The following is a 26,343-nucleotide window of genomic DNA, read 5'->3' as shown; positions in this document are numbered from 1 at the left end:
AAAAGATCTGCTCGTCCGCGCCTCGCTCCTGGCTCCTTGTAGTGCTAGCGGTGTGGTACTTTAGTGTACTGTCGACGACGGTGGTAGTAGTAGTAGTGTTTGGTGGTGGTGGTGCTGCTGCTGCTGCTGTTGTTGCTCCTAGTAGTGGCGGTGATGGCATAGCGGTGGTAGTAGCAGTGCATGCTGCTAGTGTTCGTTCGTACATCGCGGCTCTCGTCGATTTGGCCGCTGGGAGGGGGGAGGAGGAGGCTCCCCATCCTCCCCTTCTCTCGCTCACGCTACTACGGTTATCCTGTATATACTTTTGGATGCGAAAAACGCGCATACCTGCACCATCAACGAGCATGGAGATACCTAAGACGGTGCAAGAAGAAATAAACACTGTGCAAAACAAGATGAAGAATGCCATACGTGATCATACGGTGAGAAAATCCTGATAATAATCTGTGTCAATCAGTTATCGTAGACGTGGGTAAAAGAGCTTAAGACAAGATCGGATCAAAACTTTTTTTTTATTTCTATTTTTATTCCTCTTTCTTCTCTCTTTACCGGTTCGTTTTTTTATTTTTCTTTCTTTTTCTATTTGCTGTATGAAGATGTAAGTAAAAATATGTAACGATCGTTCTTCTATCTAGCAATTGTTCACGCCGATCGTCTTTTTGAAGACTCGAAACGCGTACGCGATAGAAAGAGAATTTCAAAACAAAGTATATTTGAACAACATTAAATCTTGTCGATTTAAATTTTGCCTGGGTCGTGAAGAAAACGAGTGGACGAGCGAGCGGACGAGCAAGCGGACGAACTAGCAAATGCGTGCATTTATTAAAAGTCATATTAATGTAGCAACACTAGTGTATAGCCTAGTGCCTCTTTTCTTTCTGTTTCGCGCTCACGCTCGCTCTCACACACATACCATATCTGCTCCCTCCTTCTTCTCTCTTTTCGTTTCCTCCTCGCTCGCGTCTTTCCGTTCGCGCGCGTCTTTACTCTTCCCTCTTCCTCTTTTTCCCTCTTTTCTCCCTTCTTCCAATTGTTTCATATCTATGTCCCCGTAGCAAATTTTGCATAAATATTTAAATGTCGCGTTGAAATATATACCCCTGAGCAATAAAAGATTAAGGAAAAAGGACTCGATCGGCGACGTACAGTTATGTTCGAAATTTCGAACGAAGATTTCGGATAGTAGGAGCGCATGCGCAGTAAAGTAAAGCAAGCGTGCGTGCCGTCAAGCGGGGGTTACAAGAAATGCTGTTGCTCTGCTCTTGCAAATCACGCCGTTTAAGAGATTCTTCGATCGAAAGTTCCGCATTCGTTTTCTCGTCATAATAGACGAATCAACGATTCATACGCGTGCATATATATATATATATGTATATATCACGTCGGATCGAGTTTCGAAGGAGAATATTCGTTCGATGTCTTTCAATGACAAGGAATGTAATATCATAGAAACAATCGTCCTTGCTTTTTCACCGGTAACGACTGTAACAACCTTCTTCTTAGTAAATACGGACGAAGAAAGAACTTTCTGTCTCTTCGTCACTTTCTTACGCATTCATTTCGTTCTCCCAGTTCCTCCAATTCTTCCTTCCGTTGAAGCAGTCGTATCGCGAAACGTCTTAAGTCAACGAATTAAAATGGCCTCGAAGGATCGATTCTTTATACGTATATAAAACCGTTCGAATTTGCAGGAATGTAAAATAGAATAAGAGGACTAATTGAAACGCGTATTCTCGTCCGCTTGTCATTTACACATTATACATATATAGATAGTCGAGACGAGCCAAGCTCTTTCGTCCCTGCGCATACTTGAGAAGACAATCGCTCGTATTTCTCAGTTGTTTCGTGCTCCTAACGGATAGAATTGCTCGCGTTATTATCTTTATACAATAATTCAAACTTTTAATGTCTAAAGAAGAAACGGGAAAGTAGTTAAATACGATGCGCATTTATCCAGTTTTTTCGAACCTCTCTCTTACATATCGATCGATCTTTACGAACAGAATTAACTTATGAATATTTAATGGACTTATTTCGTCATTATTAATAAATATTAATTTATCCCTTAAAGTGTGTTTCTTTGTTGATTCTTGATTATGAAATTGTATAATATATTAACTGTAAAAATGAAAGAATTTCTTTAGTTTTTCACGATTAAAAGTATGTCGTTTACATTCGCCGCGTTAGATGCATGCAATTCGCTCGAAGCATCTTTCCTTTTTTTTGTGAATTAAAGGAAAACACATTTCAAGTTAAATAAAACTCTTTCTTTATTCTTTTCCCTCTGTATATATCTACTACAAATATTCTCGTTTATTCGATATCGCTACCATCGATACTATTCTGTTATTTAAGAGAAAAGACTCTTGAATGTTTTCAAGAAATTGAAAAGATAACTTACAATAATCGGTCAGAAAATTGGACGGAAGCGATCATCGCGTATTTGAAGAATTTATAGTTTACGCTTAATATTTCATTAGCCGATAATAAATTCATATTCGATTTTTAAGTATGTCGATCCATGATTAGTTGAAATTATATAAACAAAAGTCAATCGTTACCCATAATTATTGTTCCGCAATGAAAATTATATATGAATATTTATATATTTGCGTAATGTTATATTATAGAGTACCGATAATAGATCGTATTAACTTTTAGAATATGATTAATTTCGTGTATAAAAGAAGTATATATGTGTTTGCAACTAATCGTGTTTTTTATAAATACACGAAGTGAATTATAGATCGTTTAGATAATCAGTATTACGAATATTAATAAACTACATCGCTTTTTTAATGGTAGTGTTAATTACAGCGAGAGTACGTAAAATTATATTCTTCTATCTACGGTTATCGTCGTGAATTATGAAGGACCTACGTTAAACCCTGCTCAAAGTGCTGAGAAAAATAGGTTAGACGCGTCTAAATGCGGATGGAGAAACGAGAAGTATGTATTGTTATAGTCTTTCGGACTTTTTCCTACACGTTTACTACCACCAGTAACTCGAGAATGAAACACGATGAGGGTGAGAAAGGAAGACTTGTGTCGCTAAACGTATATACTTATATACGTGCGTCATAAAAGTTTCAGAAAAAAATGGCGAATGATTGTTGCAAACAACCAAGAAATTGAGAGCTCCCTCGTAGAGATTAATATTTTTCACTTTCGAAAATCGTGAAAATAATTAAGTTCTACTTTCTAAACTCTTGGCACAGACTACATTTTTCTATAGCATTTGTGTGTGTGACAATTTATTACCGATATATCAAAACGATTCTTTATTTAATACTTAAAAGGTTTAAGTATATCGTAAGTTATAAAGATTTTAAATATATTCCATTATATGCCATTAAATATGACAAAGAATTCATTTCATTCATTTTACGATTATTATTTGATCTACGCGAAACATATATATTATTTATCGAACGATTTACATGGAATGTTATAAAAAAATGTAGTCTGTGGGAATACTTTTACTCGACACTATATGTATGTACGTTTTTTAATATTTATTTCGAAGCAATCATTAAAAAAACGGATAGGAATTCGTAATAATGTGTTGAATTTTGTATCTATATTGAATTCTTTATGGAATTTTTATTGACATGCCTTTTTTTCTTATAAATTCCAGATATACTTTGGCAAATTGAAAGATGATCCAAACGTAAGTAGTTTTTTTTTGTATCTTTTAAATATTTTCTTCAAACTTTGATGAACATTCGTTCAATACAAATAAAATAAATGGTTATTTTTCGATCTCTTGACTTTATCAGAAATCACGGAAAAGTATTAATAGGAGGTATTTCTTTTGTAGAATACTATTATTCGCGGACGAATACAGGACATCCATTGGCACATCATCTCCCTGGATAAAAGTCAAGTAAGTTGGGAACATTTCAATCAATTATTTCTTTCCTTTTCTCGAAAAACGTTTCAAAACAAAGCAATTGAAATAATGACTAAATGTTACAACTTATCGATCATTCGAAAGGGAAGAAAATGTTTTGGCAATTAAACATGGTCGACCGAAAACAAAATAAAAGAATGTAAAGAGTTACACTTGACCCATTTACAAGTTAATTTTAATTCGTGTCACGAGCGAGAAAAGATATCGTTAATTATTTTCAATTATACTCAAAATATCGAGGTATAATATTTAGGTAGTTGTTTGTCGCGCGGGGTGTGCGTATGGAACAACGCAAACTTGAATCAATTTTGTCTTTTTTTTTTCGCGGTGATGAACTACGGACGAAATGAGTACTAGCAACACGGATGGGGATGGAATGGGGTGGAATGGGAAACTGAAACGAATACGACTACGACAGAAAGAAAGCAAGCAACTATAAGTAGGGGAGAAACCGAGTCGGAGGATGAGAAAAGAGAGAGGAGCCTCCCAATCGATAAAATATCTCGCGCAATATCGTTTTACGATTTTTCTTTTCTATCTCTTTTCATCCCTTTTTCTTCTTTTTTCTTCTTTTTTCAGCAGACTAAAGCGCATGCATTTTTTTCTCTTCCCATCAAGTGAAATTGAAAGACTTTTCTAGAAATAACGCGTAAAGTTTGTATCCCATTTTATTGTTGCAATCTATTTTTCTTCGGTTTATTTTTTTTACAAGGACCTCCGATGATTTGTTATAATCTACGGTGATCGTTTGAATAAAAAACTAATTTGTCTTTTATATAACAGTTTGCGGTGTTCTTTTTCGTTTACAGAAGCAAGTCCTAGAGCGATTGCGCAAAGATGTCGAGGCATTCAATGCACAAAATGCGAATGGGCCAAAAGTTTCCCTAGCATCGTTGCTTGGCTTGAATAATAACAATAATCATATCACGAATAATAATGATAAGAAAAGTAGCAAGGTGGTGGGAAACGACGCCAACAATTTCGATGTTAAAATATCGAAAGATGATTACGAGGACACGGTGCGCAACAGCGACGTACCTTCCCCCTCGCAAGAGAACTCAACTTCCAAGTTAGTCAAAATTGATGATACCTTCATTTTTGACCTTTTACACAATTTATGAATGCATGCATATACTTACGAGGTATTTTCTCAGAGATCGATCGAGCTCGGTGGAGACGATATCAGGAGGCGAGGATGACGTTATTGAAGTCTCCATGGATGAAAATTCAAACGAGACGCAAGAGGAGACGCTTGATGAGAAGGATTTAAAAAGCGATGTTAACGAAAAGATAACGTTTTTATCAAATTTAAATCTGATCACCAATGCGAGATGTTCCGAATTACAGAACAAAAGGGTAGAAAGGAAACGACGTAGTACAGCTAATCCGCAGTTTGTGTATTCCAATTTTGAAACTCCGATGGTATTACTATTATTTCCTATAAGAAAATTCATTTTCTTGCCACGATAGAAATTCTGCTAAAGTCAACAAATTTGATAAATTTTGTTAGCTTATCGCGAAACGGCCTATTTTTTAAAAGAGTTTATCAAAGATTAAGTTGCTTCCTAATTGAACTCGCGCGTTAACAATTGTTGTTGCATTTTTACGTTGTTTATAGAAAAGGAAGAGATGTACGTATTTACAATCTGGTGGAAGCGCACCACAGACACGACAAACGACAGCTCGCATGAACGGACCATCACCACCTCCAGTTAGTAAGACAGCCTTACCGAAATCTACTTCGCTGCCTTCGAAAACAACGATAGGAAAATCTCTCATACCCTTGCAAAAGTCAATGACAAGACCAAACATTCTTAGGAACGCATCGGAAAATAAAGTCTATCCAGGAAAGGGCAAGATTGAAAATGGTTCGAATTCCGTGTCATTACCGATCGTTGCTACGAAAACGATCCAATCAGCTGGTAGTAGAACTGTTCATATACCAGGATTACCTTCGTGTTTAACGATAGAGAGGATCGAAAATGATTCGATTGTTTGTATAAGGTGTAGAAATCCAGGTCAGTGTCGCATGTTATAAAAAAAAGTTCTACATACATATTATAAATTAGTCAAAGATTTGTTTATTTCATAGACTATATAATTATTAACTCTTTCCACTGCAAGAGATTAAGAAACTATAAGAAATGTCAAATTTCTTTGAAGATTATTCTTTCATGATGTTCTCTTTTAAATATCTCGTACTGTATTAATTTTATTAATGCTAGGATTAAACTGGTGATCATTTGCAGGTACTTTAACGGTTTGCGAGAATTGTTCGGCCAACTATCATGTATCCTGTCATTCCGTCTCACCAGCACCCCCAAGAATTTGTCCGAAGTGTGCGTTCGTTGAGGATGACGAAGAAGAGGAGGAGGAGGAAGACGCAGTGGTCCAGGAAGCCGAAGAGGAAGATGAAGGGGAGGAATTTAATGGAAGGGAATCCTGCAATAAGGAGGAAGAGCTCGGTAAATCGTCCTCGATGCCATTGATGATTTCTTCCTCTCTAATGTCGTGCGTGTGATTGACAAAAAAGTTCTTGTTTTCTGCAGACTAGCTTCTGCGAACGTTCGCGATACGCTTTTCTCGCCTCGTGACATTATCGTCTTTCCTCCTCCTCAAAAAAGAGAAAGAGACAAAAAGAAATATATACACACATATATATATATATGTAAAAAAAAATATACATATATATATATGGAAGAATCAATAGCTTCTGTTTGACCATTTCCATAATTTTACGATGCAATGATTTTCAAACTAGTTATACGCGAACGTATAATTAACGCGCGTATCTTTTTCCTCGGATAGACAAAATGAAACTGGAAATAAATAATGGGAGACGCAAGTTAAAAACTAAATGCAGGAATTCAAAAGTTAGAGTGACATATAAACATTTGTGCTTAGCGCGAGATGCATTATACGTCGCTCGAAAGCGGTGGGAGAATTTGTGTAACATGGCTCCACCACTTTTAGATTTAACGTTCGACGAGGTATCGCAGCGTTGCCGCAGACTCTAATGAACATAAGTGCACGCAGTGAATGAATAAGCGCGAGATGGCAGCCTGTCGCAAGAAGCGTCAGCGTGAGTCGAGGATCGGCTCCTTGAGAATACGGCAAGCAGAATTTGCAATTAAGAAGAACTTTTTGGTCGATCGTCGTCAATAGGGCACCCAAAACAAGTATATTGAACGCGAAATATCTTGCAGAGGAGAAAGAGAGAGAAAGATATGAGCTGCGCGAGCGAAACTCGGATCTAAGATTGCAGGTTTACGAGTTGGAAAAACGCTCGCAACTACTTGGCCAGTCACTTGAGGTTCGTTTAGTGGCCTGCATAGAACCAAACAAAAAGCAGTTTAATCGACTTATACTTTCGTTTGGAATGCCCTTAAGTTTGTTCGAACCGTTCGTTCGGATGTTTATCTCGTTGTTGGCTCTTTCGTTCATTTTATTTTTTCCTCGTTAACAACGAAAAATCCGCTAAGTAATTCACGTTTGTTTTTCTTAGTTCCCCTTTCTTTCGCATTTTATATTATCATTTATTTCGTACAGTTGGAGATTTATATCTTTATGTTATAGCATGTTAGTATACGTGAATTTGATATATTCATCGATATTTTTGTCCAATCAATTTTGAACAAGGTAGTTTTTAACTAAACGTTGCTAATCGATCAGATAGTTCAATATTTTCGATTGATTAAGTTCGACGTTACCGTTTCGTAGTTGTTTATTTTGCAGTCTTCAGATTATTTTATTTTCATGATTTTATTCAATCCGTAAGCTTTCATAGAGAATGAAGATTGTTTGCTTACTTAGACAAGTATTTATTTGAATAAATAAAAAAGAAAGAAAAAAAAAAATTTCATAACATGCATAATAAGCAAATTTATGTACACGATGTTACTATTAAAATATCGCGAATTAAATAGCGAGTTTGTAAACGTGTTAACGTCCGTCAATTGTTGTTAAAGCAATTATTAATCTATACGTCACAAAGTGAGTACAAATTTTGTTTTGATCATTACTCGAGCTATGCACCAAAGCATGCGTGTCATTTATATAAACGTTTTTATAAAAAAGTAGGTTACCTTATTTTCCTATTATATCTTCTAAGCAAAGAAATAAAGATAGAAAAATAATCGTATTCAATGATAATTATTTGTTTTCTCTTTATCCTTCAGCTACAACATCGTACGCGTCAGGAACTATTAGGAAAGCAGGAGCGGACACAGAAATCCATAAAACGTCTTGTGGACTTTATAAAGCTGATGCAACTTCGAAAAGACACGTGCTCGCCTCCGCGCTCGGAATCGGACAGCTACCATCCTCGACCTTTCTCATCCCAATCGCCCCGAGTAATGTCGCCGCCACCGCCGCAAACCACGAGTACTCGACAATCAGTACAACAATCGCATCAAGAACCGACATCGAGCAATCAGAGAACAATAACTGCAACGGTAACGGTACTGGCCGATCCTATTCTTCGATCGTCCTCAACCATTTGCCACAGTCAAACATCAGCTACGTGCAATCAGAGTCCCAGTTGCCATATACCTACCAGTTGCCAATCAGTAACAATGTCCAACCAGAAAAGCATCAGTCATACCTCATCCTTAAGAAGATCAAAGAACCAATCGGAAGGTCCGGCCAGCAGCAGCAGCAACTTGCCACCATTGGAACACAACCAGAAGGGCAGAGTATTTCAACGTTCTTCGACTCCCAACAGCCAACCACGTCTCAGTACGAATCACACGTTCACTCCGAGGTCACCTTCACCTACCCTTCCGTCTACCTTGAAAAGCATCTCTCCGAGCCGATCAACCGAGGTCGTAGTAAAAAAACAAATCGGGCAGTACCAGGGCTCAATCGCATCATCGATTCCGAAGAATTCTCCATTACTACCGGCGACCATCCGATGGAACGATCGGTCTGCAACGGCAAGAAGCCCAGAACCAGCAGACAATCGAGAATCAAACTCGGTATCAATCATCTACGATCAACAACAAGAAACAAGAGGTTACTCTTACCCGCATACGACAGTGGCGCAATATCAACCGAACAGTTACCACTGTCAAACAGTGCCAACGCAAAAGAGACATTTCTCGGTAATTGGTCAAAGAATCGAATACGACCAGGAGGTGGGTTGTTCAACTCTTTCTTCCCAAGCTACGACCCCTCCTCCAGTGTCATCGTCGACGATACCACCATTGTCCTCTCGCGAACCACCTGTAATACAAACGACAAAGACCGCACAGACGTGTACCAACAATCGTATCGCAAAACTGACCGTTTCGAATCAATCGAGCACCCAAACGAACACCAGCGCGGAACCATCTCAAAGTTCTTCGAACACGTGAAATTGGAAGAAGCGCATATATCAGCGCCACCTAGAGCAAAGCTAGCGTGCAAGAGCACGACAAACATCGAGATCGACGAAGAGCTCGATCGATTTCATCTACAGGATAAAGATGACCAAAAGAATTTTTGCAAAAGTTCCAATAACGAATTTCCTCGCGAACAAGAAGAAGAAGAAGAAGAAGAAGAACGAGTAGTGGGACCAAGGGCCGAAGACGATTCCCGATCTAAGACTCTCGAATATGCTGAACTCGTGAACGAAAAATCATGTTCGAGGATGACAACGAAAGGTAATGCTGATGATGGGAACGTTACATCTAAAGAAGCAATATCGAACATAAAAGAAAATGATCAGATCTTGTCTTTGAAGAAAGATTTCTCTGAGACGTCATTTTCACAGTCCCAAACCGCACAAGTTAATCCCATTAAACCCGATGACGAGGTATCAGTTCCTGATGATAAGGCTGACGTCGAGAGACAAGACTTACACGGTGGCCGATCGTCGTCCAGCACTCCTGACAGTGACGTTTCGAATAAAACTTCGATCACTGAGGAAGGACGATCCTCCATGAAAGAACTCGATGAAGATCTAGGCATTAGCACCGTTTCTCTAGAAAGTATGCGCGTTTTGGAACAATTTGAGTCTGCCATGCTGGAGGCCGATTGTAGTAAGACCGCCACTTGTTAGAACTGCATTTGGATAAACGAACCTGACTCAGTTGCTTACATTATTCGTAGTGCTTTATTTTTTAGTTATTTTTCTTCTTTAACGAATCAAACTCTCGAAACAAAAAGTATGCTACGTTAAGGATTATATTCCTGGTCTCGTCCTGACATTAGCATAATAAGTGAGTTTGGCAGTAGCAGTATTTTTCTATTGATTTTCCTACATATTTTAAATATATATCATTCGAATTAAAACAATAATGATTGTCGTGAGAAGAAAGTGAACAAAATTGAAACAGAAGAGAAAATTCACTAGTATCTCGGGGTTCCTTTTAATCTATTTTACATTCTTATTTTTGTATTTTTATTTATTTATGAATAATACCGATATTTCTTTGAATGATGTATTGCGAACAATTCTTTTTTTTTACAGATGAAATTTCATATAATTCTGTATGCATCTTTGAAACTGTCTATCAAAAAAAGAAGCATACTTTTCAATGATATCGATAAATTGTTCTTTTTTCTTATTCATTATGATATACTATGATCCGTCTAATGCGATAAATGTTCTCTTGTTATTTTGTGCGGTACGTTCCTAATTACGACTTCACGCGTATTTCTCATGAAATCAACTAAAAATTTAAAGAATTCGCATATCGTGCAGTGAATAAAATGTATGTTGTTATATTCAGTGTGGAGTGTTTTAAAAAAGAATGGAAATAAGAGAAGCCTAATTTAAGACAAATTTAGCCATATTACCATACTGCCTTATTAGTTTTTCGAATAAGGTATTTTTTATCAATAGTTACCGCATACAAACCCAAGAGAAACGCACGACATATTGCGCTCATTTTTGTGGGTTTATGATTATAATCAAAACTTACTACTATTGCCGCTGCAAGTAGATATTTAAGAGTGTGAATATGAACAAACGAGTAAAAAGTGTAGTACATAAACATATATTCTTATGCCTGGTTAATTAACGATTAAATACGTATCGAATGTCATTTTTCATTTATATTATTATTACAATTATTATACAAATGCTTTTTGATAGTTTCCGTTACGACGATTCTTTTACTATTATTAACCATAAAAGGTTTCTTTTCAAATTGTGAACTAAATACATTCATTACATCTTGTTCACAGGGTATGTTGATCTGTTATTATGAGTTGTATTTTTGTACCGTCGATCATTTTTAAATCTGCATATTATATCATTTATACAATAATGATTGCAAGCATGATTTTATAAGAATAATTACGTATTCGATAGACTCTTTGAAAATCTATATTAGTGTTCTTTTTTTTTTCGTTTTATTTTCACGTTGATTAAGTTGATTTCACATGATATGATTATATACTGTATACAATTACACAAGAAATTGTTATGTGATGTAGGCGACAAGATTCAAAGTGAAATTCGTATTTTTATGAATAAACCGATTTAAACTCAACACAATCTAATATATGATAATACCCAGGTATTCATTTATACAATTAATTTATAATCCTTGCATATATCATTCCTAGACATTCATTCATTTGACATTTTATGTACCAATTTCAAACGATAACCGTTATAAATTTCTATAGTTTATTTTTCCTGTCGTAATAATTATAAGTGCGGATATCACGTTAGTCAGAATTACTTTTACTTGCATAATGGGTCATATATACTGAATTATAAGGAAAGACTCATTTTATGGATTAAGGGCTCATCTTTCTTTCATACTGCATATGTAAATCATATGAGAATATGTATGCAATATAATTAAATAAGGTATGTAAAGTTTATTTTCTAAATAGTCAACCAACAATCAATGACGGGAAATCTCTGTATATAATGTAACGGTTAAAATGATTTGCCAAATAATATCTTGATAAGAACAAGTTAAGGTATGTAATTAACGAAACAATAGAAACTTATTTTTTAAATTTGCATTATATATAGATTTAGAAGGAATATGAATAATAAAATAACTCGATCCTTTTAAAAATATACATATAAGTTTTATGTGATAGCATTCACAAATATATATAAATATAATGTACTCGTGATATATACTATATATACAAATAATTCATTTATAGCCCCATGTAAGTATATATTGTTTAGTTTTAAACATTAATTTTTAAAATTGAAAATTGGACGGAGTTTGTGAACTGATTTTGGGCAATCTTATCAAAGTTACACACATATCAGTTCATTAACTTTTAATTTTTACTTAAAAATCTCCTATTGCTGCTACGATATTATATAATGCTTTCCTAGCATCACTTTCTTGAAATACGTCAAGAACTTCTGTCGCTTTTTGAGAATGTTTCTTTTGTAACTGTTTCGTAAGTTCAATCCCAGGACCTTGACTTACAATGCTGTATATCTAAATATAGTAATAACGCTCGCTTAGATTAATAAAAATGAGAAAGTAAAAAATGTTTTTATAATAAAAAATCATCATAATAAGATTAATAATTGACAACTGCTCACCTTTACATAATCTACATTATCTACTGATTCCAAACCTTTATCTATTTCTGTTAAAATAGATGGATCATGTTCTATGTGAAACATAACAGGCGCAGAACATAAATTGAAAGATGAAGCTGATTCTTTGCCAGTAAAAATTCCTAGATCCAAACATGCCTAGAAACAAATAATCAACATAATTATTTGTGATTAATTAATATGTTAAACTATATTTAATTATATAATAATTAAGCATACAGTATATATAATATACATTCAACTTAGAAACTTACTTGCCAAGCTAATGCTAAGTGTTTTCCAAATTCGTAGCCTTGGTTTTGAATCTCAACGTTATGACCAGCTAGTTTTAAAGTACCTTGACAAGATTTTCCAAGTAAACTACCAGCACTTAATACATTTTTCAATGTCCATTCTTTTACGGCATAGCCTTTACGATTAGATGGAGGTATACGTGGTAATGGATTGTTTTGCTTATCTCGTCGTCCAAGGAATTCTGATTCAATCACATCTTTTATAGCAATAGACATTAATTCAACTATCTAAAATAGAATACAGGTTTTTATAAAATTAACTAATATAGAAGATATTCACATATACCTACTTCTTGATTCCTGAGACTTGCCAATTCAACGCAACTATTACAGAGCAAGTAATCACCACTTAATAAAGCAATTTTATTACCGAATGTCATGTCATGAGACTCAGACGTTTCTGGATATATATCAGGTGTGATATGTACAATACCTTTATGTATAAGGTGACTTGTACGTATCATTTCAGTAATTTCTGCTAATGCTCGTTGACTATAAGCAATTTTCAAATGAAACTATTTACATATACGCAATATTATTTCATTAGCATTCTTTGAGTAAAATATTAAGTACCTATGTAAAACTCCAGCAGCTTTATCTTCTTCCATATCATCAACATTTAAATGACCAGCAGCTTTAGATATTAATAATACAATTAAACCCCAAGCTTGCATATTATGACGACCATTGTATATCAAATCTCTGTAAACAAATAAGAAAGATATATAAGTATTGTTAAAAAGCAATATATATATTACGAAAATGGTTTATACTTACTTGGCTATTTGTAACAAAGGATGATTAGATCCAACTAATTTTCTCAAGTGTAAAGCCACATTGGCAATTTCATCGCTGAGTAACCATCGTAAACTTAAAAAAGATGTTGGATAGCCCACTATTTTCTCAGCTTCAGAAACAGCCTTACTCCAATCTGGTTTTTGACTTACTATTGGTTTTGCAGCTAACATACAAGGTTCATTTAAACGAATATTTTTTTCTCCAGAAGAATGGATATTCTTTTTGATAGTTAGCATAACAGTATACTTATTGCGACATAAACTTTTAATAATATAATCGTTTTTGAGTAAAGTTAAAGCAAACTTATTCTTCGACATCTTCGCTTATTCTGATTAATTAAAAATGAACTTTCTCTTCTGCTTCACGCTTATCACATATGCAACAAGTATGTGCGTATAAACATATTTGACGTGAATCAACTTTCACATTTTATCCTCGATTTCAACAAGGTCAACATATTTAGAGACTGTATTCGTATAAAACCGTAATATGTCTTATTCTTTGATAGATGACGCTAATATCGTTATCGCTAATATTTTTAACAATCAAATTCCTATATATATGTGTAGAAATTAACATATCATTTCTTACATTCATAAAGTAAAAATAATATGGATTTGTTTACTTTTTGTATACATAAATATTTGAAAAAGTTAAAAGTTAATAAATCAATAAACTTAAACACGATTTGTATAATTTTAATAAAACTCCCACCGTTGTATGAAATAATTCTGCTTTTTATATAAGCGAATGTCATTAAATTTTGAAATGAAAGAAAACACAGAAATCTAACTAATTTTACCTATAAAAAATAATAAAGTTTTACGAAAGTGTCATCACCATATGCCATATATTATATGCCATATATATATATATATAAGTATTCTAATTTTTATATGAAATTTTAATATGTAAAACAGTTAAATTAACAACAAAAACATTTGATAGATTTAAAAGAGATAAGACAAAAAATATTGTGTTTAAAACTAAATAAAATATACAGAACTATGCATATTGTGCATGTAATTTTTGTTTCTAATGGCTTTCCATGTATTAAATGATAATATAATAATTTACAGAATATCTCTGGATATTTTAATAACAAATATGAACATTACAATATTGTATATAAGTACTTTTTATAATACGTTAAATCTATTTGAATGTCAAGTAACAACATATCTTCTTATTAAAGATGGCTGTTTTCGTTGCAACGAATCCTTGAAGAATTCAAGCGTGTCGACTGTCTCGTCCAATCATTGTTGAGTTTTACGAGAAATTCTTTTCATTCATCTAGTATTTTATAAGCCGCTGAGTACTAAAGTAGAAGACAAATAACAAAGTTACCTGTAGTACACAGAAGATAGTGGAATGTAATAGAATGCGTGTTCACCGCGAATATAAACGACATGATGGGTACCAAAACATCCTATGATTATATTTCGAATTCCGATGATGCAGGTGAACAGATATGCATTTGTAATTATAGAATATAACAATAATATAAATACCGATTTTAGTATATAATTAACTGGGCTTAACGAGTTAATAAGATATGATTGCAAAAAACCGTCTGCTGCGCGTCCTTACGACGTCTGCTAGATTGATGTTTAGAAAATAAGAAATTAAGAAATTATTTTTATTTAAAATATAAATTTTTTCATACTCGAGACGCTAATTACGTGTTTATTTATGTACACAAAATTTTATTAATATTATTATTATTGCATTATATTACAAGCTATAATGAAACAAAGAAAGCATCAATAACTTATTTTGATTATACCTGTCAATTATGGAGAATTGATAAAAGAATATGTTTTATTGACATCACTTATAAATAATGTGTGAATATAATCATAAATAATTTTCTTTAATAATATTACTACATATTTTTATGAAGTATATTTAAAGAATTAATATGTATATAATATATATCTCATATTAAATTATTATAGGTATCATGGGAAGAAGTAGTCCTGCTGCTTTGCTGGATATGCTGGCAGAAGTTGCATCTCGTACTTTATATTCAGAGAAAAAGGAAATGAAATCATTATTAACCTCCCAATGTAAAACTAAATCGGATGTTGTGAAACGTAAAGCTCAAGAAATGCGTTTAAATGTACCTCAACTTTTATCTATGCCAATGTCCCAATTGGTGAAACAATTTTCTGTCTTGACTAGTGACGAGCTTAAAAGACAATTTTCATATACCTGTACGCTTGTAGATGGATGCGAACAAAAATATAAAAGTTTTGCAAGTGAAGGAAAAGCACGGAAATCTATGAAAGCGCATTTGGCTGAACATTTAGAATATTTAAAATCTAATGAACAAGCCTGTATGTATAATAAACTTATATATATTAGACAATTAGAACTGTTACATTCATTATTAAAAATTAATTTATATTGTTTTTTCTTTATAGATTATACTTTCACCACAAAACCTATAAAATATAAAAACTTAAAATCAAATTTGCAAAATAAAAGTACACGTTTACATCAATCAAAGAAACCTAGAAGGATTTTAAATAAAGAAAATAAAGGAAAACAAACGGATTATTTGCATAAAATTTTGTCGAATGATACAAGTTTTCAAAAATTTGAGAAACATAAAGCTACAGAAAGAACTGAAGGTTTGAATAGCTTAGAAACAAAAAAGTCTGAACATATAGATGTTAAGGTTCTTGATGATCATAGTTATTTTGAGCATTTTAGAGAAGAAGCTTCAAATGAAATAGAAATAACATCATCTGATAATATACTAAATGATTCATCAAGGGAAGAAAATGTTAGTACGATTTTTTTTATTATTGTAAAGAGAACAATGTAATGTTATTATATGTAAACATAATTATGATTATAGCTATAGTTAGTAAATGTTATCTTTAATATAATATATTCGAAAAAAATATTTTTATTGTTACAAAGTTTCTACTATAATATTATATAAATATCAATATATGGAAAGAAGTTAAAAAATCAAATTAATACTATATAATTATACTAAATAGTAGCTTTCAAATATCAATACTTAGTATATCTTTCATTTTCTGTTCATTGTAATCATTATATAATCTTAAGTATACTTATTTTTAGATTGTATTAATGGTGGTTGATACTGACAGTATATGCATGAAGGACTATTCCCATATTAAAGGCAAAATATCGGATAATTTAAAGCATCAAGACACAGGAACATTATACATATCAGGCAAGTAACTTACAGAGCAAAAAAATTGGAATTTCTAAATAATAAACATATTTTGTACTAGGTTATGCTATAATGTTTTTCATCAACTTATTGAGTATAAATCAATAATAAATATATAAATTCATGCAAGATGAATAAATCTTGTTGTACTTCATTACACATCATACAATTTAATTTATTCTACATGTTTTGGCATATTATTATGCAATTGTTCTATATATAACCATTGCTTTGTATAATTCTCAAGTAAGCTATTATAATCTTATATTTGATTCTGAAATTATATAATATGCGACATAAATAAATAAACTATATGATTTACGAATATTAATTACTTTGTGTAAACAGATTTATATGAGATTGCTTATTATTTTTGTCTAGATGTACCTTGGATAGAAGAAAGTTGCAAAAAGAAAATGGACATATCAACAAGTGTAAAGCCTAAGGGAAAAGCGAAATTCATAGGAACCAGTAAAGAAGAACGAGAATTAGCATTAGCATTTATGGATCGTATAAAAAAGAAAGGAAATCCAACAGGCAGTAATCTTCAGTGCCACATTTGTGATCCACCACGTAGTTTCACAGCACCCACTACACTAGTATCGCATTATCGAAGTCATGCAGGAATAAAGCCATATGAATGTCGGATATGTAGAGCAGTTTTTACAAGAAGACATAGTTTGAAGTATCACACGTTAATTCATCAAAATCAAACAAGATTTACGTGTGCTGACTGTGGAAAAAAGTTCAGACATCCATCACATTTTAGAGAACATCGCCGTAGACATACCGGAGAATCTCCATTTTGTTGCAATGATTGTAGTCAAAGGTAAATGTTATATTCTTGATTTTGTTTAATAACATTACGAATTATTCTAATTATATTATTAATGCATATATATATATATATATATATATTTTTTTTTATAGATTCAAAACAAGAAACACTTATAAACGTCACTTAAAAACACGGCATGGAAAAGTTCTTACTACAACTGGTGAACTTTTGTTCCTTTCTGAAGAAGACTTTCAAAAAGTACGGACAAACAGAAAGAAAAAGATAGATTGCCATGATAATAAAAGCACAATTGTAGATGAAGATATAATAGCTACCAGAACAATTATGAATTTTCAAGATAATATTGAACCTCAAGAAATACCTAACGATGTTTTAGAAGAATATATCATTAATAAAAATTGCGATGGCAATAGAATTAACAAAGCTACTGATACGATACCAATTATAGATAAATATTATGAGAATTATAATATTTGTTCAATACCATTTCTAAATAAGACTGAACATCTAGAGGAAGGTGTATCTTTAAATGACAACAGTGATAATAATATTACAGAATCAGATCAAAAAGAAGATATAGATAGAATACAAAGTAACTTCCAAAAAAATTCTTTTGATAATCTAACAGTAATAAAAACTATAGAAAATCAACCTTTATTAAATAAATCTTTAAGGAATGAACATAAAGTTGTATGTGAATATTTAGATAAAGAATCATATTATTACAATGAACATATTCAATCAAACAAAGAAACAAATAGTCAAGAAAGTATTGATTTGCTTCAACGTCAAATAAATAATCATCTGCAAGTAGTAGAAAGTCATAATACAAATTATAAAAATACATCAAACATCGAAGGACAAAATGTTGAATTTGTGTTACATTTAACAAAGAAAATAGAACTTGAAACTATAGATAAAGGTACTAATTGCAATATAAATACAGTTGAAGAAGATGAGTTTCCAAATTCATATAATGTAATACAATCTCAAGAGAATGAAAGCAATGTGAACACATATATCCATGAAGAAAATTCTATAAGTAAAGATAATTTACAATTACATATACCAGGTGAATTTATTGAAAATTCCACATCTCAACATGATGATGTTCAGGATAATTTAGGAAATAATATTTTAGTAAGAAATGCAAATGATGAACATAATATATTAAATTTTGTCAGCAATGAGGCATGTGCTGTTATAAAAAATATAAAAACGAATCAAATAGATCAAAATAAACAACAAATATATATTGATACAGATACGGTAAATAATATTGTTATGCAAAACAAGTATATTGAAACAGTACCATGTAATTTTATCTTATACTATCAACAAAATCAACAGAAATTGCAAGTTAATGAATCTACAAAAGTTACTGTGCTTAATAAGTGTACAGAAGGAGTTAATTTAATACAAAACGGAAAACAGAGTGCAATTTTGTTGTTATCAAATAATGCTTCAAAAAATGGTATATTGCAAATTAAATAAAAGATTTTTTGGTATTGGTTAGATAAAGGAATAGTACTAATAAACATGAATAATAATACCAAATATCTGCAAAAAAGAAAGTAGCAATATACCATTAAATATGCACAAATTTATATATTTGTGCAGTTAATAATAAACTTCTAAAAATAAAATAAATTTTACAATTCTTATTCGAAATTTAGATTTTATTCTTTTATATTATTTTTAAATCAATACTATTTTTATAAGTGGTGTTTTATGTGCCTGATTATTTTCACATAGGATAAAAAATAATAATTTTGAAGAGTCAATTACTAATAATATTTTGATATTCATATTAAATATATTTCGACTGATTTAGCCTAAAATATTTTATGTATATGATGTACATAAAATTGCACACAAGAAAGGATATAGGCTTGAAATTTATTAATAATCATGAAATTTTAATAGTAAAAGTAATATTTTCTATATTTAGAATACTATCTTAAAACATTAAAATGTTGCCTAATTATTATTAACAGAAGTTATACTGTTCCTCCTGTCCTCTATATGATATGAAAGAAATAATTGCATTCTATAGAAAAGTTTGGCTTTTCATTCTATACTTATTCGTTTACTTCATGTTTATAGTAACAAAGTATATAAATTTTCGAAAATGTTATGGTATATTCGTTTTAATTATTGTTAGTTTAGTAAAAGATCTGAAATTATATAATTGCAATTAATATTTTTTTAATATTATCTATAAAAATAAGACCAATATTATCTTTATATATTTAGAAGGAATATCATAAAAATTATAAAGTATAGTAATATGTAGTAATCTGAGATAACTGAAAATTGAAATATGTTTTATATTTTACTTTAAAATAACTACTTAATCCAGCCATCAAATAAAAAATGATCGAATATGGCTTTTAGTTTATACATTTTACTTTACATATCCTGTGCAATGAAATACAATGACATTTGTGTGTCATATTAGATATTATATAAATACTTCAATATTATATAATTAGTTAATAATATTTCTTTAGTAGTTTGTCTTACATAACAAATTTTGGATGTACGTAAAATCTATTCATTAACAGTTTTTATTATATGCAAATCTAGTTGTAATTTAAGAGAGAGAGAGAGAAATAGTGGAGTATAATAAGAAGTACTCGAAAAGTTTTAAAATTTATTGTCATAGTAGATATGTATTCCTCGATAAAAGACTTATGAAATATTATAATATTTAAGAATGTGGATTAATCATATCTCTTTATTATAGAATTTGTAATTTAGAAACCAATGTGCCAAATTTTCCACATCTCTTTTATTAAAAATTTCCATAGCCCCACAATTATAGAGTCTATCTAATATTATCACAGATTTTTATATGAACATTCCTGTAATATAACATATATTAATCAGACATTAGTTATTACGTTACAAAACCTGCTACAATTATAACAATTGTTTATGTTCTATTTTTTATATATTTTTTATATAATATATATAATACATGTCATATAAAATTAAGATGATTAAAAATTATAAATTACTATATATATATTGTAGTATATTTCTCAATATTTCTATATTATTCTAATCTTATATATTTTACTAATTTTTATATATTCGTATTATGCTGAATTTAATTTTACATCATAAATATAGAAATATAAAGTAGTAGATATTTTGCATAATTTTTTATCTTGCTTTTGTTATTACTTAAAGGAATAGTAATAATAGTATTCACACAGTTAATTTTTATGTATTTGTACGATTACATACAATAAACAATTAATAAGAAATTACCTATATAAAATGAAAATAGATATGTGCCTTATGATTTACGTTCTGAGAAAGAAGAAACAAAAATATATGATCGAATAAGAACAGGAATTAGTAATATAACTTACTTATAATTATAGCAATAATATTAGAAATACTATGTCTTTATTAGGTTTTATTATAATTAATAAGTAAATTACAAAAACATACTAATACAATGAATAATAATAACAATTATGTATTATATTTTTGTACTCTTCTTTTATATATTTATCTTTAATAAATTCTTATAAACATTTTCATATCAATGATTTTGCCTCGTTGAAAAAACTAATCCTTGTACAATGTTTAAAGTTAAGAAACGATAAACGAATTACGAATTTATCTATATTAATTAAGAAATTAAATTAACACATTGTTACATTTTCATCAATTTCGTGTCTATCGAAACATGACAACAACAATAAAGAAAAAAAAGTAGAAGCGATGTAGTACTCCACGAATCTGCATAAAATGTTCAAATTACTATCTTTTTGAATATAGTGCTATATATAATTATTTGGAATAAATATAAATAATATAATATTTACCATTTAATATTCGATTTATATATATATTTCCAATTTTTTGTCCCGCAAAGAAAAAAAAATTTGATATTGCAGACATTGCCAAAAGAATACTAGCTAATGCACAATTAAGTCGTCTTCTATTCCAAGAACTGAGATATTTTTCTAGAATTTTGTTATATATTTTGGTATTCCCTATTATTCTTGATAAGTTTTCGATGTTTAAACCAATGAAATTCAAAAGTGCCCATGTAAAGATATTGGTTTGCATTCCATGCCATAAAAAAACAAATGTAAAGCATAAAAAAGAAGCAAACAACTTTTTATGATAGCTCTTTGAGTTCGTAGTGTTCATTACAGGTACGTAAATGTATCTACAAATAATTATTAAAATTTCAATAATATTCCTGCAATTAGATTTTAATTGTAATAAACGCAAAAGATTAAAATACCACCTAATGAGAAATTTATATAAACCCCTATCAAAAGATTTCCACATATCTGAATATAAATGAATTCTCCCAATACATTTAGGTGGCAAGGGGGCTTCTATGCCATCTGCTTCACATAAAGTTTTGTTAATTCCATAAATAACAACATACTTATTTAGAAAAAATTGCCCCATACAATATCCTAGACCATATAGAGCCCATGAATTTAAATTTTCTACAATCTGTAGAAAAAAGAAAAAATATATACTGTAAAATAATACAATTAATAGTCAAAAACAAATCATACCTTTGGATGATATTGAAGCACATTAATATAAACGAAGTGCAATGAAAATTCAGTAAAATAATACCAAAAAATATATCTAATTAGATTAATTATTATTTTCTGCGCTCTCATGAAATTCCACTTTGATGGCGATTTATCCAACTAAAAACATTTTAATGTACAAATTTATCTACTTAATGTTTTATAAACATTACCAAATGAAATATACATACCGCATTCAAAAATTCATGATATAAAATTAATGGACCCAAAAAAAGTGTAGGTAAATATAAACAATATGCCAACATTTGAAGATAGTTATTAAAAAAATTTGTGTAATTTTTCATATAGTGCATTTTAAAAGTATTCATATTTTGACTGATAGATCTCAATTGAATCCAACACATTGCGAGTAATAAAAGATAATGCTCGTCATCTTTATATTGTAACCACTGGTAAAAGAAACCATTTGGTATTTTACAAACATGTATTATAAATAAAAATAATACATGTACAAGCCAAATAATCTTTTTGCTATTAACATAATTTAGTAAATATAATAGCGATGATTGTGCCAATATACATAACGTGCCCACTGTTCCAAGATAATAGCACAGAAAAAGGATAGATATCAAGGTATACCAGCAGCACAATAATTGCTAAAAATGTATGTCAATAAATAATATCATATACAGAAATACGTGTTAGTGATTTATAGACATAACATACCACTTTGTTGAATACATTTTTAATGATTTGACTAACTACATGATGTAGAAATATCCAAGGTATTAAAGTAATCATTAATGGAATCCATACTCTCCACTCTTGATCAGAAACATCTTGCTTTCTTCCAATCCATAACCATCCAGGTACAAAATCAGAATATACATCATAATAATCTTTAAAATCTAATAATAAAAAAATTATTTACAATGCTCATTCTCCTAATTATAATTATTTATATTGTATCTACTTACGTGTATTCGTTAAATAAACATTGTAAATTGAATAGGCAACTCCACCGATCCACATAAAAAAATAAAAAATTCTTTCGTATTTATTTGAAAAACAAATACTATTACCCATTGTCGATTTAAATTTACCGCCTAAAATTATGAATAATAAAACGAATGACTAAATTATAAACTATAAACTATAAACTACAAACTGTACACTATATAAACAATATGTTTATATTGTAAATAAAATAATGTGATTTCTCACAAATAATGCATTTTTTATTAATAATTATTTACAGTTGTAGTAATCAATAAAAATCTGCAATACATAAATGAATATTATCTAAAATCAAAGAATAATTCCATTTTATGATATTTCATGGCGCGTTTGTTAAAGTTTGGTTTTACACATGGAGCGCTATCTAGATTCATAACGCGTAAATAATTAAAGTCAGTAGAGTATAAGTACAGAGATTCATTAGATAATTTTTACGCATCTTTTAATTTTGCATGACTCATATAAATTGATTTAACAATCCATATGAGACATTATTCAAATCGAAACAAATGACTGAGATTATTAAAAATTAACTATACAATTTGTTGAGGGTTGATAGTTCACGTTTTTCATATCGTTAATTAATTTATATCAATACAAATATTTAAAAGCGAGTTATATTTTTGTAAAAAATATTACTTTTTATTAATTCCCTCTATTAAAGTTAGATATTATAATAATATTAAAGTTAAATATTATCCTTATCTTTAGGAAGTACATTTAAATTCGTAGAGGATGTGCAGAAATGTTGCGCGGATACTATCAGGAACCACGCTTGTGCAATCCATGTATAGAATGAAGTTAGTCCTCGTGAGTACGTAACGTACATTGTAAGTTGTATATAATATGTTCGAAAATAAATATTAACTGAACTGATTTAAAAAAAAATCATATAATCTAGTCAATTTTCTATTAAGAATGTGCAATTTCCCAATTGATTTTTATTGATTCATTCGATTCATTTTCGTAATAATATTTTAGAAACATGTTAAGTGTCATCCTAAATCGTCAACTATATAAAGCATTAAGAACTCATAAGAATATTTGGATTACATCGTTTACGTATGCAACCAATATTTCAAGACAAAATATCTTAATGAAAGAAAGAAGACTTATCAATGTTGGACCATACCCATTACCAATCCTAGGAATAAGGGTAATATAAAATGTTTAATAGTACCATAAGATAACAAATTTTTATTTCAATAAAAAATCTACTTCTATATATAATAATAAATAAATATTAAAAAAAATATTAGTTTATTGGAAATTATATATAATATCTTAAACATCATTTAAAATTCAAATGTGAAGAGATGTTTTCTGTGTAATTCCGTGACTTATTGTTAGTTATAAACTTTTAGAGATGATAGAGGAGATAATCATGAGTAACGTATACTTATGTGGGAATTTGTGAATCCCTGAAACGTTTTATTTTGTAATTACAGAACGTGTTGTGTTTATTATTCGTTTATGAGCAGAAAAGCCCAGCCTTATAATTCATTTGCATTAATAAAATATTTTCAGACATAAGTTGCTATATGAAAGTTTTTTATAACGATCTCATCTGTCATTCCTAAATATTTGTAATAAATTTATATATAGAATTACTCTATATAAATAATATAATACTATTTTTATTCACACACACAGACATTTTATCAGATATTTTAACAAGAGGAATATTTTAGACACGTAAACTATTTCTTTTTACTTATTGTTTCTGCAGAGTACCTAAATATTTTCTTATATCACAATGGGTCGTACGTCACGGAAACGTCAAAAGAAGAAATTAAATATGCAAAAATTAAAGTCCGAAGAAAATGATGCTATGAATTTCTTAAAATATTGGTTATTTCAAAACTCTTGTTCTACTTCTAACTTCATTCCTACTAATTTTCCAATTACTGGCAGAGGTTTAAAAACAATAAGGAATATAAAAGAAAATGAAATTTTGATTAAATTACCTATTAAAATGTTAATAACGACACTTAATGTGTCCGAATCTAATGTTAGAATTTTATTTTCAAAGGATCAAAGTTATAATGCTCAACATTTACTTTCAGTATTTTTAATATATGAAGACCATTTAGGAACTTCATCAAAATGGTATCCCTATATAAATTCACTTCCACAATATTTTTCTACGCCGGAATTTTGTACGTCAAAAGAAAAGAAATTGTTACCTAATTTCATTCAAAAGCAGATATACAATGTACATAATATAGTAAGACGTTTTTCTTTTTTAATGCGAAGCGTAGAAATATTAAAAGAAAAAGAAAAAAATTATTGCTCTCATTGTAATATTCCTCTTGAAACAATAATGACATTCAATAAATATAAGTGGGCGTATTATGTTGTAAATACCAGATCTGTATATATAAATGAAAAAGAGATACAGGATAATTTAATAAAAATAGAATCACCAAATAATTTAGCATTGGCACCATTTTTAGATTTATTCAATCATGATATAAATGCTTCTGTATCAGTTTCATTAATTGTAGATGAATATAAAGATAAATTCTATCAACTTTCTACTTTGAAACCATTTAAAAGGGATTCTCAGGTCTTTATCAATTATGGTCCTCATAACAGTCTTAAACTGTATATAGATTATGGTTTTTTTATACCTAATAACCCACTGGATGAGGTTGTTTTCAATATATTTGATATCCAATCATGCGTTACAATATCAAAGCATGCATTAAAATTTATTGTCTCTAATAAATTCAATGAAAACATGGCTTTTACAAGGGATGGTTTGAATTACAATGCCATTATTACATTATTTATTGCTAGTACTATTTTAGAAAAAGATTGTTGGAATATAAAAATATATGGAGCATATTTTAGTTCAGAAGATCACATTAAAATATATAGTTTAGGCGTACAAATTTTACATTTAAAAAAGAATAAATATTTAAGTTACTTAAATAGTATGAATTATATTAAAAAATGCAGTCAGAGTTTTTTAAATGCAATAAATCTTATAAAAGAATATATTCAAATATTAGATGAATCACTGACAAAATTGATCTAAAATAATAAGCGAAATTATATACAGCAAATAAAGTATAAATAAGAAAATATGCATTCCGTTTATATAAATATTTATATAATATAGATAATTATTAAATTAATATATATGAGTTTCAAAGGGAAAATTGAAGACAGTTAATAAATTTTGATGAACAAATTTATTTGATCTTGTTGAACGTTTCGTCCCTTACTGGGG

At 30.2% G+C, this 26,343-nt stretch overlaps 5 protein-coding genes across 10 annotated transcripts in view; 3 read left to right on the top strand and 2 right to left on the bottom strand.

The window, feature by feature from the left end:
• The first annotated feature begins 190 nt into the window (after nt 1–190).
• Nucleotides 191–11,391, top strand: LOC106787989 (PH domain-containing protein DDB_G0287875-like). Of its 2 annotated transcripts, XM_014750835.1 has the most exons (9): nt 191–422; nt 3,638–3,670; nt 3,821–3,886; nt 4,723–4,982; nt 5,068–5,335; nt 5,532–5,931; nt 6,163–6,378; nt 7,120–7,226; nt 8,092–9,359. In XM_014750835.1, the coding sequence occupies exons 1-9, from the start codon at nt 309–311 to the stop codon at nt 9,265–9,267; spliced, it is 2,640 nt and encodes an 879-aa protein (XP_014606321.1). In that variant the 5' UTR covers nt 191–308; the 3' UTR covers nt 9,268–9,359. The 2 variants fall into 2 exon arrangements, with proteins under 2 accessions (XP_014606321.1, XP_014606320.1); XM_014750834.1 differs by lacking the exon at nt 7,120–7,226 and having other exon boundaries at nt 8,092–11,391.
• Nucleotides 11,392–11,925: 534 nt separating this feature from the next.
• On the bottom strand, nt 11,926–14,036 carry LOC106787991 (decaprenyl-diphosphate synthase subunit 2). The gene is made up of 6 exons (XM_014750839.1): nt 13,514–14,036; nt 13,310–13,438; nt 13,027–13,228; nt 12,698–12,964; nt 12,426–12,581; nt 11,926–12,318 (listed from the first exon to the last, which is right to left on the bottom strand). Exons 1-6 carry the CDS (start codon nt 13,849–13,851, stop codon nt 12,163–12,165), a joined length of 1,248 nt encoding a protein of 415 aa, XP_014606325.1. The 5' UTR covers nt 13,852–14,036; the 3' UTR covers nt 11,926–12,162.
• A 616-nt stretch (nt 14,037–14,652) lies between these two features.
• On the top strand, nt 14,653–19,163 carry LOC106788012. Its single transcript, XM_014750885.1, has 6 exons — nt 14,653–14,995; nt 15,493–15,873; nt 15,961–16,325; nt 16,634–16,748; nt 17,130–17,577; nt 17,679–19,163. The coding sequence occupies exons 1-6, from the start codon at nt 14,947–14,949 to the stop codon at nt 19,039–19,041; spliced, it is 2,721 nt and encodes a 906-aa protein (XP_014606371.1). The 5' UTR covers nt 14,653–14,946; the 3' UTR covers nt 19,042–19,163.
• Nucleotides 19,164–20,950: 1,787 nt separating this feature from the next.
• The window catches only part of LOC106787974 (protein-cysteine N-palmitoyltransferase HHAT), a 15,518-nt gene continuing 10,125 nt past the window's right edge, over nt 20,951–26,343 (bottom strand). Inside the window, exons 1-8 of one of the 4 annotated variants that reach the window (XM_014750792.1) lie at nt 23,345–23,363; nt 23,066–23,194; nt 22,815–22,996; nt 22,319–22,744; nt 22,107–22,247; nt 21,824–22,041; nt 21,393–21,742; nt 20,951–21,306 (exon numbers count right to left, since the gene is read on the bottom strand). In XM_014750792.1, coding sequence (XP_014606278.1) covers nt 21,221–21,306; nt 21,393–21,742; nt 21,824–22,041; nt 22,107–22,247; nt 22,319–22,744; nt 22,815–22,996; nt 23,066–23,174 — 1,512 coding nt within the window. In that variant the 5' untranslated portion in view covers nt 23,175–23,194; nt 23,345–23,363 and the 3' untranslated portion in view covers nt 20,951–21,220. Of the gene's footprint in view, nt 21,307–21,392; nt 21,743–21,823; nt 22,042–22,106; nt 22,248–22,318; nt 22,745–22,814; nt 22,997–23,065; nt 23,195–23,344; nt 23,364–23,810; nt 23,912–26,343 lie in introns of those variants that run through there. The other 3 variants (XM_014750793.1, XM_014750795.1, XM_014750794.1) reach the window with 3 other exon arrangements.
• Nucleotides 23,854–26,343, top strand: part of LOC106787973 (ATP-binding cassette sub-family B member 7, mitochondrial) — a 7,910-nt gene continuing 5,420 nt past the window's right edge. The window contains exons 1-2 of one of the 2 annotated variants that reach the window (XM_014750789.1): nt 23,854–23,935; nt 24,087–24,261. In XM_014750789.1, coding sequence (XP_014606275.1) covers nt 24,091–24,261 — 171 coding nt within the window. In that variant the 5' untranslated portion in view covers nt 23,854–23,935; nt 24,087–24,090. Of the gene's footprint in view, nt 23,936–24,006; nt 24,262–26,343 lie in introns of those variants that run through there. The other variant, XM_014750790.1, reaches the window with a different exon arrangement.

The sequence above is a fragment of the Polistes canadensis genome, unplaced genomic scaffold (assembly GCF_001313835.1).
Source record: "Polistes canadensis isolate GaletaPanama2010 unplaced genomic scaffold, ASM131383v1 scaffold_121, whole genome shotgun sequence".
In the NCBI taxonomy this organism is placed as follows: Eukaryota; Metazoa; Arthropoda; class Insecta; order Hymenoptera; family Vespidae; genus Polistes; species Polistes canadensis.
Note: the sequence above shows the minus strand (reverse complement) of the source record. Positions and strands in the feature narration are given on the sequence as shown.

Excerpts from the sequence above, each read along its gene's own strand:
- LOC106787989 (XM_014750834.1), top strand. The coding sequence starts at position 309 with ATGCGAAAAACGCGCATACCTGCACCATCAACGAGCATGGAGATACCT. Across the intron at positions 5,336-5,531 it reads CCAATTTTGAAACTCCGATG|AAAAGGAAGAGATGTACGTA; the intron begins GTATTACTATTA and ends CGTTGTTTATAG. Across the intron at positions 5,932-6,162 it reads TATAAGGTGTAGAAATCCAG|GTACTTTAACGGTTTGCGAG; the intron begins GTCAGTGTCGCA and ends GATCATTTGCAG.
- LOC106787991 (XM_014750839.1), bottom strand. The coding sequence starts at position 13,851 with ATGTCGAAGAATAAGTTTGCTTTAACTTTACTCAAAAACGATTATATT. Across the intron at positions 13,439-13,513 it reads CCTTTGTTACAAATAGCCAA|AGATTTGATATACAATGGTC; the intron begins GTAAGTATAAAC and ends ATTTGTTTACAG. Across the intron at positions 12,319-12,425 it reads ATAATGTAGATTATGTAAAG|ATATACAGCATTGTAAGTCA; the intron begins GTGAGCAGTTGT and ends TACTATATTTAG.
- LOC106788012 (XM_014750885.1), top strand. The coding sequence starts at position 14,947 with ATGGGTACCAAAACATCCTATGATTATATTTCGAATTCCGATGATGCA. Across the intron at positions 14,996-15,492 it reads TTCGAATTCCGATGATGCAG|GTATCATGGGAAGAAGTAGT; the intron begins GTGAACAGATAT and ends AAATTATTATAG. Across the intron at positions 16,749-17,129 it reads AGGAACATTATACATATCAG|ATGTACCTTGGATAGAAGAA; the intron begins GCAAGTAACTTA and ends ATTTTTGTCTAG.